The sequence below is a fragment of the Neophocaena asiaeorientalis genome, unplaced genomic scaffold (genome assembly GCF_003031525.2).
Source record: "Neophocaena asiaeorientalis asiaeorientalis breed wild unplaced genomic scaffold, Neophocaena_asiaeorientalis_V1.1 scaffold204, whole genome shotgun sequence".
NCBI lineage: Eukaryota > Metazoa > Chordata > Mammalia > Artiodactyla > Phocoenidae > Neophocaena > Neophocaena asiaeorientalis.
This window is the reverse complement of record NW_020173922.1, coordinates 3,743,345-3,758,188: the sequence shown is the minus strand read 5'-3', so window position 1 is coordinate 3,758,188 and position 14,844 is coordinate 3,743,345. Positions and strand designations below refer to the sequence as shown.

General features: G+C 47.0%; 1 protein-coding gene and 1 long non-coding RNA gene across 2 annotated transcripts in view; one reads left to right on the top strand and one right to left on the bottom strand.

Moving 5' to 3' along the window:
* The window catches only part of ETF1 (eukaryotic translation termination factor 1), a 28,273-nt gene extending 24,733 nt beyond the window's left edge, over positions 1-3,540 (top strand). The window contains exons 10-11 of the mRNA XM_024752342.1: positions 797-944; positions 1,228-3,540. Coding sequence (XP_024608110.1) covers positions 797-944; positions 1,228-1,310 — 231 coding nt within the window. The 3' untranslated portion in view covers positions 1,311-3,540. The remainder of the gene's footprint in view (positions 1-796; positions 945-1,227) is intronic.
* On the bottom strand, positions 3-14,195 carry LOC112404391 (uncharacterized). The gene is made up of 3 exons (XR_003004084.1): positions 14,074-14,195; positions 13,016-13,235; positions 3-790 (listed from the first exon to the last, which is right to left on the bottom strand). It is a non-coding gene; the product is annotated as an uncharacterized LOC112404391 (long non-coding RNA).
* Between the last annotated feature and the right edge of the window lie 649 nt (positions 14,196-14,844).

Below are 14,844 nucleotides of genomic sequence, written 5' to 3'. Positions count from 1 at the left end.
TTTGGTGATACATACAAGGAAACATAAATCCATATGTTAGAGCCCTGGCAGCACAGAGTAGCATCAGCCTTGGAAAACCAAACCTCATACTTACTGGCAGTGGGGAGTACCGGGAGGTGGTCAGCTCCGGTATGCCACGTACTGATCTGATTCCAAAGAAGGAGGCCAGGTCATGGTTACCCTGGTTCCTTATTTTTAAAGAAAACATTCTCATACTTGAAAAATGTTTGAGAGGAAGATTAATTAATTAGTTCCTCTCCTGCACTGTGAAGTCTGTGCTGCTTTCTTCATTTACTTTACCAGCTCTTCTACTAAAGCAGCTTCTACAGGTTTGGCCTAACTGCATCACCACAGCTTCAAGTGTTACCTGCTCAGCACAGGTCCCTTTTAATTGGTAGCTTCTTCAAGTTCTGAGTTGAAGGACTTTGGTTTTTACAAGGCTGCTCCAAAAAGCAATTCTGGCGTGTCTCTTCTTGGCTGTTGAATGAGTGCTGCCTAGAGACACTTTATAACAGCCTGACTTCTAGAGACAACAGGAGGAACCATAAGCTGAAAAACTGCCAAGTGTGTTAACATTTCTTTATTGAGGCTAGAGGCTGGGGAAGAATGTTGTTTGAAGTAATCAGAATTTCTGTGCTGTTGCAATTGTATCACCAGAAACCATAATTCACTTACAGTTTCACATACATAGAGATATGACAGGGACAAGGAGAATGTTGGCAGGCAAGGGAGCAAGCGTTCCTGTCTTGATATATCCTAATCCCATTGTTTCTGTATCTCGTGGCTGCCCCTGCAGACAGGACAAGAACATGAGTTGATTGAGAGCATGCCCCTGCTGGAGTGGTTTGCTAACAACTATAAAAAATTTGGAGCTACATTGGAAATTGTCACAGATAAGTCACAAGAAGGATCCCAGTTTGTGAAAGGATTTGGTGGAATTGGAGGTGAGTAGCAAATCAGAAAACTAATAGCCAGGGTCTCAGGCCACAGCCTTTTCCTGGCTATCCCAAAATAATGTTAACTTCAGGTGAGGTTTGCTTATCATCCACTGAAGCAAGGGATTGAGGCAGCGCATGTACAGGTTCCTTGGTTGGGACCACTTTTTATCATCTCTTTGCTTTCTATAATTCTGCAAGGGGATTGGGCTTCCCTTAATAGAGTGAACGTGCTCCCCACCCCCCAGTTCTGTGAACCACAGCTATTGACTCTGTTTGTTTGTTTCCCCAGGTATCTTGCGGTACCGAGTAGATTTCCAGGGAATGGAATACCAAGGAGGAGATGATGAATTTTTTGACCTTGATGACTACTAGGTAGTCGACATGGGTCCGGCAAAACGTGCCTCACCCTCCAGCATCCAACCCAAGGAGCATACCCGTGGTGGAATCCAAACAGATCCCTGCCTTACAATTGGAACATTTCCAGAACTTAGTCCATGAGCATTGGATATTGAAAAGAAAACCGAAACAAAAACCAGACCCAACCCTACACTTTGGTTTGTCATGGTGTCAGCGCAGCAGCCTACAACTAAGTTCCTAAATGCCACTTTGGACTAATTTAAAAAAGAATCCCAGTTTTTACTTTTACTTGATGGTGAAATTGGTTGCTCTTGTATTTTATGGAAAAAAAAAAGATTTTTTTAACCTTCATACATAGAAGCAAAATACTTTAACTGCTGTAAACCTTCAAAAGTTAATAGAAATGAGATCCTACTGGTTTGTTTCTTATTTTGATTGGAGAAAAATTAAATTGCTGCATTTCGCAGTGACCCATTTACATGGCATTCTCAGCTTAGACTGCATAAGAAGAAATATATGTGGTGAAATGTTGGAACCATTTCTCTCTCGGTCTCTGTTTAATGTTGAAAGGGTGAGCTAATAGGAGGCAGTTTCAACTTCACTCCCTCACACTACCCCTCCCCTCCAGACTGTCAGTTTCAAGAATGCAGATTGCATTGCAAAGATAAACTGACACATGAAGCATTTGGGCCAGTGCTCTGTTTCCTTCCATCTGTTTTGCAGGCGCATTTGTGCCCAGGGTTTGGGAGCCCTTAGCATCAATTGCTTTGACAAGGGTTTGCATAATCTTGCATTACTAGAAACCAGTTTGGGATGGATATGATGGGGCTTCTGTGCTATTGCTGGGATTGGGAGAAATAAAACATGCAATTTAAGTGGAAGCAAAGAAATTTAAAGAATTTTTTTTTGCTTGGGTCTGTCCTTGGCAAAAGGGAGGTGGTCATGTTTTCCTTGTGTTGGATGGCATGAGATTATATGAATGTTTTGATTTTTTAAAAATGAACTGCAAGGTTTTCACAGGAACAACAGACAAGACATGTATGACTGTGCATGTAATTGTAAACCCCTGACCAGTCCTGGTGGGGTTGGAGCATCTGTTTCAAATATGGGACTTACAAGCACCTCTCATTGGAGAAATTATGGGAGGAGGGTGGGAAGGGCAGGGATGGGAAGGGATGGGACACAGCTTTTGGCACCAAGGACTTAACCACGTTGGATCCAAAAGTGGGCCTGAAAACCTGAAGCTTATGCTTCACAGCTGGGCTGTAAATCGGACTTGACCCCAGCTGACATGCAAGGTCATGGCGTGCCTGAGGTGGTGACAGTGAACAAAGTGTATAGGATGTGCCCAGTGGTAGCAATGGAAAAAAAGTATACCAAATGGACTTTGAAGGACCAAAGGTTTTAAAAGTCAATTGGTATCACCCCACACTGCTAGGGTAGTGGGGTGCATTTGGTTTTCAAATTGGGTACTTTTAACACTTTAGTGCCTGACTGCTGTTCTTCACTGACTTGACTCAGTCACTCGTAGCTTTATTGGTCTGAACCAGCTCCTTGTTCCCAGGTTACAGACCTGCCTATCGTTCCAATAATCCTGTTTCACTTGAATGAAGGGAGTATGTCTTAAATGTAAAGCTTCTGGTTCTCACACTGTACTCTGAGGTCCAAATGACTGTCTATGTATAACCTGATGTCTCAACCCCCAGTGAGAAGAGTCAATTCTTTGGTATTCACCAACGCGGGAGGCTTCACCGGAGCAGGCTTTTGCTTTGGGCTCTGCTGTTTGTTTGCAGAACACCCAAGAGCGAGCAAACATGCTCTCTTCACAGCAGTACCTTAGGGTTTTGCCATTGTAAATGGGTCTAATGTGATATGACAAGACCAGAGAAATTGGATGTAAATTTACATTTTTGAATATGCTTGTTGTTTCACATGATACATTTAGGGTATGCAGCTCCTTTTGTAGTTTTTATTTTTACTATTTAAGTTTGGAAATGATGCCAAATTTTTGTATTTCTTTAATCAATGTGTTCTCTTTGGTGATATATATTGCATTATATATTGATGTGTGTATCAATATATACTGATATGTATTACACTTACACATACAAACACATAAATAAGAGGGGGTGAAAACCGTAGCCTTTGCATTCTCTATAGCCTCTACGGAGAGATCCTAAGCAGCAAAATCTTGGTGTTGTGATGTACAGAAATGGAGAAGAGTATTAAACCATATTTAAGAATATACTTTGTGTGCTTGAGATTCTTTAGGACTGTTCCTAAGAAAGGTCTAAACCGAGAACAGTGAGTGAGCTCTCTAAGGCACATGTCAGTTTCATCAGTTACTAACTTTTCAGCCTTAGATTTAGTTGTCTTTGGCTACATTTGCCTATAGAAGGGTATATGCAAAGGGTATCTGAGGTCATGATCCCAGTGTTAACACCAGAGAAAAGAGGTTCCAGTTGCTAGGGCCAAACGAATTTGTATCTTACTCTATTCTACATGCATGCCCAAGGGAAATTTGCCCTTTTTTAAGAAAAGGTGTTATGCCATGTTACCTCAACATTCCATGGAGGTAGATGGTGCTTCCCATTTTATAATAAGACAGGCCAGAAGAGGTTAAGTAGCAGCTTTTTAGTGGTGAAGCCAAATTTTATCCCAGGCCTAATTCCAAAGTTGATTCTCTTTCTACATCTGCTTGCGATTGAGTCAATAGAATGGTCCAGATGGAAGAGCAGAAACTACGCCTCCCCACCTTGATCTTGCATACCTGGCACGGGGTAGGAGAGCAATAACCTCATTCAAGAGCAAGTCAGAGGCTGGCTCAGTGGAGCAGGGCTTCTAGGCTGTATCAAAACAAGGTTTGTTTTTTTTTTGCAGTACGCGGGCCTCTCACCGCTGTGGCCTCTCCCGTTGCAGAGCACAGGCTCTGGACGTGCAGGCTCAGCGGCCATGGCTCACGGGCCCAGCCGCTCCGCGGCATGTGGGATCTTCCCGGACCGGGGCACGAACCCGTGTCCCCCGCATCGGCAGGTGGACTCTCAACCACTGCGCCACCAGGGAAGCCCAGAAGAGGATTTTTGTTTCATTTGTTTTTCCAAAAGTGGAGGTACTTAGAGCTTCTATTTGGTAGCTTAGGAAGCCTAGTTGAAATATCAAGGTGGTATGTGATTTAATTTCTCCAAATTTAAGAAGTCAATGTTTTTAACAAAATTGACCAGTAAGGGAACCTATTGTGTCACTTTGCTTTTTCAGCATACTTTTGCCCAGTTTCTTATCTGATTTAGATGATAGCCTTGATGAAACCCAATCACCCTATGGGAAGGGGCAGACATGCCCCATTAATGGTGGAGGTACAGTTTTTTCTCCTGATGCATTCCTAGCTGCTGTTTGAAATCAAAAGTTAGAAGGCAGCACAGTAGTGCCGATTATGTGGGCTGTTGTGCTTGCCTGTCTGGGCCTGCAGCACTTGCCATCTTTTGTTCTCCAGCTCCAGTTCTCATGCCATGGTGCTCCCAGACAGGCACAGTGTATTCAAGGTGGAATTTAAGCTTCATGCCAGCTTCTCCCTTGTTGCCAATTTGAGTGAGCGCCTGCTGAGACTCCTGCCTGCCAAGTCTCACCCTGATGGGACTGTGCCTCCCAGGGACATAGGAACTGACCAGCCAAGAAGTGTGGAAGCAATGGGTGCCAAAGTTATTAAGGGTATGGCTGAATAACTGGCACTAGAAGTATATGTGAAAACCATTTATCTCCAGGGTTCTCTGACAATAAGCTTCAAATGTGTCTGGGAACTCTGCTTCAGGTAGAGTCTGAAATTGCTTGGCAAGCTCATCCTTGGGTTCAGTTAAGAGCCCAGGACAAAGAGCCAGTTCTTTGGACAAACATCTCTGGTTCTGTCTCTGCCATTAGTTGGACTTCTGATTTCAGATAAGTCCCTTCCTACCCCTCAGTTTCCCTATCAGTGTAAGGATGACTTTGAATCTAAAGAGTCTTTGCAGCTGTAAAGCTATCAGGATATAATGGTGAGCAGGAGATCTGACTGGAAAAAAGATCCTGCCAGCAAGACTTTGCCCATGTCTCTGAGTAGCAGTTTCCCTACCTGTAACAATGCCTACTCCATAAGGACTGTGGTAAGGATTAAATGCAATAAGTCACGTGAAATACATAGTACAATGCCTGGCACTTAGCAAGGGCTCACTCAGATGGGAGATGATCCTAACCTTGGTTCTCAGGAAGTGACCTGGGTGAGTTTGCACTGGCAACCACGAGGTGGTGCTAGAGTTAAGGATACTGGTTGTGGAAGAAAGTTGCTTCTGGTGGGGAGATTTCTGACAAGCATTAAGAGGTGACTGGGACAGCTTGCTTACCTTTAAAATTTGGCTATATGGAGAAGGGAAACTACCAAAGAAAGTAGGGATGAGCGAACAGAGAGGAGAAACAGGAGTCTCAATTTGGGCTTCAAGCTACCCATCTGAAAAATAACGACAATCACTAACATTTGTTGGACGGTTACCATGCACCAGGCAAGGTGCCATGTCACATGCATCATCTCATTTAGTCCTTAGAAAAACAATGTGCTACATACTGCTGTATATCTGCCCATGTGGTTCCAAAGTCAATGCAAATACAGGTCGTTCCTCACTCGAGAAGAGAACAGGTGCTGGTACTGCTAAAAAGACAAGTCGACTCACCTCACCAACCTTTGTGCCTTCAGAGACAACCAACAACTTGGAGTGCAACTGGAAGGCATCCATCTAGAAGTTATGTCCTTCCCCCAGGACACACACCTTTTGACTGATCAGCCCAGCTTAGCCCACAGCCACAGTTGAGAATGGATAAAAGGAGCTCCCTTGGACTCTAGAGGATCCCTGTAATTTATCCAGCATCTTCAAAGAATGTACACACATAACGGAATTTCTCAGCGACTAGGGCATCTGCCCCTACTCTTAAAAACATGTTGTCAGTAGAGCAATTAATGAAATTGGAATGTGGACTATGGATAAAAGTACTGTATCAATGTTAAATCTCCTGAACTTGATAACTATATGTGGTTACATAAGAGAATACCCTTTTTCTTAGGAAGTATACACTGAAGTATCAGGGGGTTTAAAATGAGACATTCACTTAGGGAATTTTTGAAATTTAAGAAATATGGAAGAAAAACATAAAAGCATCATTTAACTAACATTTCAGGGTCATCATGAACACCCATTATAGAACACTGTGATATAATGAGTGTTTAGGTTCTAAATGATTCACAAGGTATCTAAAACACAACTTTAGTTTGATTCTTCATTCAAGTTTGGATTTTACTCAGAATTTGGGTTTGACTCAGATCAGCATCTAGAAGAGTTCATTCTGCTGCAGGGTACGCAGTTGAGGAGAAATCCCTACTGAGTCAGCCAGAGGGGCGAGGGGGCTGAGCCTGGGAATTGGGCCCAGACTGGAAGGAAGTGAGCAGAGGCAGTGCCAGGAGAGGAGTGCCGTCAGTCACACACCTCAGAGATGAAATCAGCTTTGGGGTTGGACCAGTGCTAGGTGAGATGAGACAGTATGAAGAACAGGTCTTCTTGGGGGACCCTTAACCCCTGGCTCACTGAGCAACCAAGGGGGTGATGGGAAGAAGGGAAAGCTGTATCTCAAAGCCTAAAACCCATTCACAGAAAGGACAAGTGTCATCAGACTCTACTCCTTTATCTACAGCCACACCCTTCTGTTGCCCCATACTTTCACTTCTTAAGGAATCATAATTTTAGCACTTACAAGGGCACTGGACCTTACTATTCCAATCCCCTAATTAGGAATAGGAAAGCTGAAGCCCACAGAGCAGCACGACGACCTGTCATGTTCATGCAGCAGATGACAAGAGCCAACATGAGCAGCTGATATTGCAACTCCAAATTCAGTACTCTTAACACATGGAGGATCTTGTTATTCATCTAAGCCCCTTCTCCCCCTTGTTAGAGATGAGAAAAGGGAGGATCAGAGAGAGTAAGGGAGTGGCCTGAAGCCAAAGACAGAGGTGGGAGGGGAAAGGTGGCCAACATCCAGGTGGAGTTATGAAAGTTGTTTTGAAGTCACTTCCCTGTGAGTCAGGGTTGGCTTGAGTGTGTAGATTAACTTGCTTCTCCAGCCCCGAAGGTTCCATATTAGCCCCATCTAGGTTTCCCTTACAGTCAGACTTCCGGCTCTTCCACTTGGGTGAGATACCCTGCCTGGGCTCAGCCTCTTCTGCTTGGTTCTTCATCCTAACCCAAAGGAAACCTAGGGGGCAAACCCATTTTCAAATCAGGAAAAGAGGGTGGAAACTTCAGAGAGAGGCCCTGCAAACAGGAAGGGCAAGGATCTTCTGAGGTAAAGGCAAGATGCAGGAATATTCTGCTACATGGGGGAAGGGAGGTGGGAGCCAGGATTGAGAACAAGGAGAAATCAGGGCTTGATGCTGGAATGCCTGCCCCAAGTTATATGGCTGTCCAGACCTAAGTACTGGGTTGGCCCAAAAGTTCCTTTGGTTAAGGAATACATTGCTCAATACAGTTCTTGGTGAAAATGAAAAACGTGTCTTTTATTTTTGCTTAAAACCAAATGAACTTTTTTTGGCCAACCCAATACATTCCCGGGCTAGGTTGAAGAGTGGGATGGACCGATCACCTCACATCACAATTCCTACTGGAGGGCCTGCAAAGGGGGACTCTATTTGTAATAGGACAGGATGTCATCTGAGGAAGAGGAGTTGCATTCCTGTGCTCAGGGCTAGAGGCCCTCCCTCACACCCCTGTCAAACTTGGATTCTAGAGAGAGATGGCAAGGAAGGGGCTCTGCTCCTCCCTGGGGAGCTGAGCAAAGGCCCTCAGAAACTCAGTCTCCTCCAGACTCTGTTTCCACAGACATAGCTCATTGCCACCTCTATTCCTTACGTTGTGCTTGGGTTAACTCTGGTCTCATTCTTTCATTCAGCAAGCATTTAGAGACATTTCCTATGTACTGGGCCCTGTATAAGATGCTGGGATACAGTGGTGAGAAACAGTCACTGTCCCTGCCCTTCAGCACTTACACTCCAGCAGGAGAGACAGCAAGAATGACAATAAAAGTGAATTAGAGGATGAGGGGAGGGCACCCCTACTTCATCTGGGGGTGGCCAAGCTGCCTGGTGAGCCAGGGTCAGCCTGGAGAGGTGAAAGGCGAGTTTGGAAAGGCAGATGTGCTGGTCCTGACTTGACCCAAAGGCCAGGAAACATTCAGATTTTAGGACACTTTTTTCACCCTATCACTTTTGTTCTTGATTGTTTATAACAGCTTTATTGCGGTATAATTTACAAACTATAAAATTAACCCACTGTAAGTACAGCTTGGTGATTTTTTTGAAATAAATTCATACAGTTGTGCAAACATTACACAATCCAGTGTCCATCTCTCAGAAAGGTCTTTTGTGCCCCTTTAGTCAATCCTTGCTCACTCCCAACCCTAAGCAACCAACGATCTGCTTTCTGTCTCTATGGTTTTGAATTTCCTAGAAATTTCACGTTACCAGAATAGTGCTATATGTAGTCTTTTACATCAGGTTTATTTCACTTAGCTTCCTTCATTTAGATGGATTTTTTACATACATCCATGTTGTTGCATGTTTGTTGCTTTTTATTGTTGAGTAGTGTGATACAGTAAGAAATATATATTTGGTCTTTATCTCCTGTTCTTGGTACACAGCTTCTCTAAAACCCCTGGAATCTCTAGCGTGATGAGTGTCTTTTGTATGCTAGTGAGATGCCCAGATAGTTTCAAGAGGGGGGCTGTTTGCCAAAAAAACCCCAGGATTACAGGGTTGGAAGGTTCAGCCCCACCCCAAGAGAGGGGAGAGGGGCTTAAGATCGAATCACCAATGGCCAATGATTCAATCAATAATGCCTACATGATGGTGCTTCCATAAAAATCCCTAAATTATGGAGTTCAGAGAGCTTCCAGTTTGGTGAACACACTAAGGTACTGGGAGGGATCCTTGCAATTCTGTATGAATTTGAGGATCAACTTTTCCATTTCTTCAAAAAAAAAAAAAAAGCCATTGGAACTCTGATAGAGATCACACTGAATCTGCAAATTGCTTTCGGTAGTATTGCCATCTTAAAGATATTAAGGCTTCTAATCCATAAACACAAGATGTCTTCCCATTTATTTAAGTCTCTAATTTCTTTTGTTTTGTAGTAGTCTGTGTATAAATCTTTTACTTCCTTGGTTAAATTTATTCCTAGGTATTTTATTATTTTGGATGCTACTGTAAAGGGAATTTTCTTAATTTCCTTTTTAGATTGTTCACTGGTGTCATTCTGGTTTTGATTTTCATTTTCCTGATGACTAATGTTGTTGAACATCTTTTCATAATCTTTTCATGTGCTCATCAGCCATTCATATGTCTTTTTTGGTAAATGCAATTTCATTCTTAATCTCCCACTCTGTATTTCTAGAGTGGAGAGAGGGGAAGTCCCTTTGTCTCTCTCACATACTTTCTCCCTTCTTCCATTTCTCTTTACTTTCAGAAAGTACTTAACAGGTAGAGGGATAGCATAGTGCAGGGGGTTAACAACACAGACACTGAAGCCATATCTAGGTCCCACTCTGCCATATACTAGCTGCATGACCATACTTCTTTTTCAGTTTCTTCAAAGTTTAAATAGGGTGTTTTGTTAAATAAGTTTTTATTTCATTTGTTACACAAGATAACTACAGCCTACTACAGCCAAGCATTGTGCTAAACCCTAAAATGCAGTCATGAGCAAAAGAGACACAGCCATTGAGCTTCCAACGCATTATTCCAGTGAATATGAAACCCCAATTGCAATTAACACCTGAGGGAGGGCCACAGGTGTCTGTCACAGGGCATTTTGACCTGGCTATCACCTTTTCTGAAGACACTGGTGCTTTAACTGAGCACAGGAGATGTTAGCTAGGCCAAGAGGAGGAAGAGCATCCCAGGCAGTGAGAACATGTAGGGGGTGGCACAGTACAGCTGAGGAGGCAGGTGGAGAGCAGTGTGGATGAAGCTCAGAGAATGAAAGGGGAATGTGGTGGAAGATGAAGCTAGAAGAGGCCAGCATGGGCAGACTGGATTGAGACTCAAAGGCCTTGCTGAGAACTTGAAATTTTAGTCTGAAGAATAGGAGAAGCTGCTGAGGTGTTTTAAGCAGAAGGGTGACAAATTCAAATTTGTTTTTCAAAGAGATCCTTCTGGACACAGTACAGTTTGAGAAGACAGCATGAGGCTGAGTCCTGAAGTACTAGAACACAATATCCAAATAGAGCCTTGTACGTCAAAATGTGTAAGCAATGAAAGAGAGGCCTTCAAGAAGAGATGATCACCCACAAGTCAAATGCTGCTGAGAATTACTCAAGGAAGATGAAGACTGAAAAAAATCTACTGAACTCAGAGTCAGGAGGTCCCTGGTAACAGCTAAGGAGCCCCCAAACACTGCTGCTCAGACCTCAGAGTCTGTCTGCCCTCTCTACAGCCCCACAGCCAATGCGTCAGGACTTCCCCTCTGGCAGATCAGAGCAGGTCTTTCTCATTAAGCTTCTTAGGAGGATTCCCTGGCAGCTCTCCTGGCTGGTTGCACCAGATACATCATGGGGCCAGGCCAGTTTGACCATGTCTGCCTATCTCATCTAACCCACCTCACTCATTTCGCTACTCGGGAGCCAGAGGTACCTACTGGGTGCCACCATGCAGGCAGCCTCATGCCATGGCTAAGTGCTACTCTGAAGGCAGACACCAGTTCCTAACAGCTCTACCACTAATCAAGATCTTGGTGAAAGATTTCTTTTCAATTAAAAAACATTTTGTTTTTGAAATTTTTTGATCTTTTTTTTTTTTTTTTTAATTTTTGGCTGAGTTGGGTCTTCATTGCTGTGCGGGCTTTCTTTAGTTGCCGTGAGCGGGGGCTACTCTTCATTGCGGTGCGCAAGCTTTTCATTGTGGTGGCTTCTCTTGTTGCGGAGCACGGGCTCTCTTGTTGTGGAGAAACTAAGCCTGTGTGCCACAACTACTGCGCAGGCTTCAGCAGTTGCAGCATGTGGGCTCGGTAGTTGCGGCACGTGGGCCCTAGAGCGCACGGGCTTCAGTAGTTGCAGCACATGAGCTCAGTAGTTGTGGTGCGTGGGCTCTAGGGCGCGCAGGCTCAGTAGTTGTGGCTCGTGGGCTCTAGAGCACAGGCTCAGTAGTTGTGGCGCATGAGCTTAGTTGCTCTGCAGCATGGAGGATCTTCCCAGACCAGGGATCGAACCCGTGTCCCCTGCATTGGCAGGTGGATTCTTAACCACTGCGCCACCAGGAAAGTCCTGATGAAAGACATTTAAGTGGCCGAAACTGTTTTCCAATTTGTAAAACGCTGTGCCAATGAAGCATGTATCAAATACTCCATCTAAGGAATTAGCTATCATAGGTTCATAGTCATTCATTCAACAACTGTTTATTGTGCAAGTAATAGGGATATGATAGTCAACAAGACAGATGTCATCCATGTCAACACGGAATGCCTAATCTAGTGGGGGATCCAGTCAAGCAACGATTCAGTGCTTCGATGGGAAAAGCACAGGGTACTGGCAGAGGATTAGGTGGGTGGGGGAAAAAAGTCACACCCTTAGTCTTGATAGGGAGGGTTGATTTTTCTTTGGGCAAGATCATTCATTATAGCATAAATACAGGGTTGGTGCCATTGGCAAGAGAAGGTTTGGTTCCTGTCCTTAGAGAGAATTTAATTTGGTTGAAGAGGCAAGCACAGGAAAACAACGAGAAGAAAAATGCAAAGAAATTCTAGGCAACTGTCATACTAGGTGTCACACTGGCTTTTTTTGCAAAAAGTCTCAGCTTATCTATACTCAGGTTCCAAATATCCCCACCATACACAGGCCTAAAAGCTGGGCCCCAGGGCCACTGGAGTATCTGTGTCTCTCAAGACAGGGAGCAACGCAGGACCGCTACTGCTCCATAGGATTTTCCCAGGCTCGAAGCCCTCTCACCCAGAAGTGAACACAAGGCCTGCCCAGCAGAGGTCTGGGGTTCCTGCAAATTCTGTAGCTGGAGAGGAGGCTGCCGGAGCTCCCCAGCTTCTCTCAGGCCTTCCTCCTCTGCTAGGTTCAGCTATGAATAGCTTGCTGGTTTCCAGCTGGGAATCTCCCAGCCCTGCAAAGAGTAAGCACCGCCTTCTCACCCTGTGCTGCCCTCAGCCTGGAGCAGAAGGGGGTGGTAGCTGGCAGGGGTAAGGAGACTAGATGAGGGAAGGGCAAGAACCACCACCCCAGAGAAACTGGCCACTGGACTACATTACCCACAATCCCAGATCGTAAATGGAAAGAAGAGGCCGCTGGAGGCCTGCAGCCTTAGGTAGGAACAAGTCCAGAGGTGTCCTAGTCCCTGGGTGTGCAGCCCAGGCCCAGACCCAGTTTTTTTTCCGAAATGTAGCCCCTAAACCTTCAGTCATGGGACTTAGAGATCATCTCCTCTCCATGTACCCAAATCACAGAAACTCCCTGAGGCCAGAGAGACAGACAAAACTTCTTCTATTTTGGCCTTATTCACAGTGTGTGCCTGTGCTTACCACCAAAGACTGGAAGTCTGTGAGTGATTTTATTCTGGATCAAGTCCAGAGGCTTCTTAGTGCTAAAAGCCCCCTCTCTGGCATATTACTTGACTTGTTACTCCCAAGCTCTGAGCTTTTATCTCCCTGCCTCACCTGAGGAAGAGCAAATGCTCACAGGTTGGTCCATGTTGCACTTCTGGAACCACTGCGGGGTGGGTGTTCAGGAACTGCTGATGGTTTCGTCTCTGCTGAGATATGGTTCCTCTCCAAGCTTTGCTCATCTCCCAGCAGATAGATCAGGGTAATCACATGGCTGCGGCAGGTTTAAGACCCTGGAGGCACTGTACGAGGGCCTGTGGGGGCCTGCTGGTTCCTGCAGTGGATAAACCGGAGCTGTCAGGCTGAGCAAGTGAAGCCATTCTGGGTGGTGGAGGCACCCAGTGGGCACCACTCCAGACCACAGTGCCACTGCAGGTGTACACCTGCCCCGTCTCTGTCTCCCCCACCCCAACCTTCCAACTTTCCACACAAACTATTCATGTTGGGTTCTGGGGCTCATTAAGCTCCAGACCACAGGGAGCGTAGCAGGTGAAGATGTTAGCGGCTGGAACTAAAGTCGGGGACCCCTGTCCAAGGTGAAAAGGCACTGTGGCTATCCTGACAACAGGGTCCTTTCCCTCTTTCCCCTCGCTCAGATATAATAACAACTTTCACATACTGAGCCAGGCACCAGGAATGCGAAGAGGAGTAAGATCGAATCGCAGTCTCAATAAATAACCGATGTGTTAGGTGCATCCCAGACCCGTGGGGTGGGAAGGACTTATAGATGGCCAGAGGCCTGAAACAAGTAAGGGATGAGTAGCAGTTCTACCAGAATGGTGTGGGAAGGGCATTCCAGGCCGAAGGGACAGCTTGAGTAAAGGCAGGGAGGAGCGAGAAACAGCAAGCCGGGAGGAAGGCAGGGCGAGAGAAATACCGAAGACCGACTAGCAAAATGCTAGCGGAGGCGCGCGGCGAACGAGGGCAGGCCCTCACAGCACGCTTAGGCTTGGGGTTTTAGGCCCCGGGCCGGGAGCCGAGGGAGGAACTCCAGTAAAGTCAGCTGCGCTTAGAGAATTAGGGGGAAAAGTGGGACAAAATATAAAACCGGTGGGGACAGTGGGAACCTCAGACCCTCTTGGGACGCCCAAGTCCGCCTGTCCCGCGTTTACCTCAGCCAGGCCGGGCCGCGCGTTCCCGGCCCCGCCGCCGCCCCCTCCTTGGCAGCGGGTCCCCAGGCCGCCGGCTCCACCGCGCGGGCGGACCCGGAGGGCCGAGCTCCCGCCCACAGCCGCCCGCGGGCCGCCTGCCAGACACGCCGGGAAGGAAGGGCCTTGTATGGGCCTCAGGCAGGGAGCAAGCGTCTGGCAGGGTCCCGAGAGGAAGCTCCATATATGGCGAGGGGCGGGCCGGGGGTGAGGCGCGCGCCCGGAGCGAGGAGCGCGCACGAGATGGAGGCCGCTTCCGCCGCCGCAAGGCGGAGCCGCGCCGCGCCGCGCCGCGCCGCGCCGCGCCGCGCCGCGCCGCGCCGCGCCGCGCCGCGCCGCGCCGCGCCGCGCCGCGCCGCGCCGCGCCGCGCCGCGCCGCGCCGCGCCGCGCCGCGCCGCGCCGCGCCGCGCCGCGCCGCGCCGCGCCGCGCCGCGCCGCGCCGCCCCACCCCCACCCCGCGCCAGGCCCACTACCCCTCACCCAACCCTTCCTGTCCCGGGAGGTACGCACAACGCCCAGCACTGCTCCCTCGGTGTCGGAGCTACGGGAAGTGGGGATGGGAGGCGGGGTCCAGGCCGCCTTTGACGCCTGACCGAGCCGAGACTAATTCCCGGCTCCAGGCACTTGCTCTGTAACCTTGGGCAATACGCTTCAGTCTCTGATCCTCAGATTCCTTCCTTCCACCGAGAGGTGGGGATAAAAATGAGAAGGATGGGGCTTCCCTGGTGGCGCAG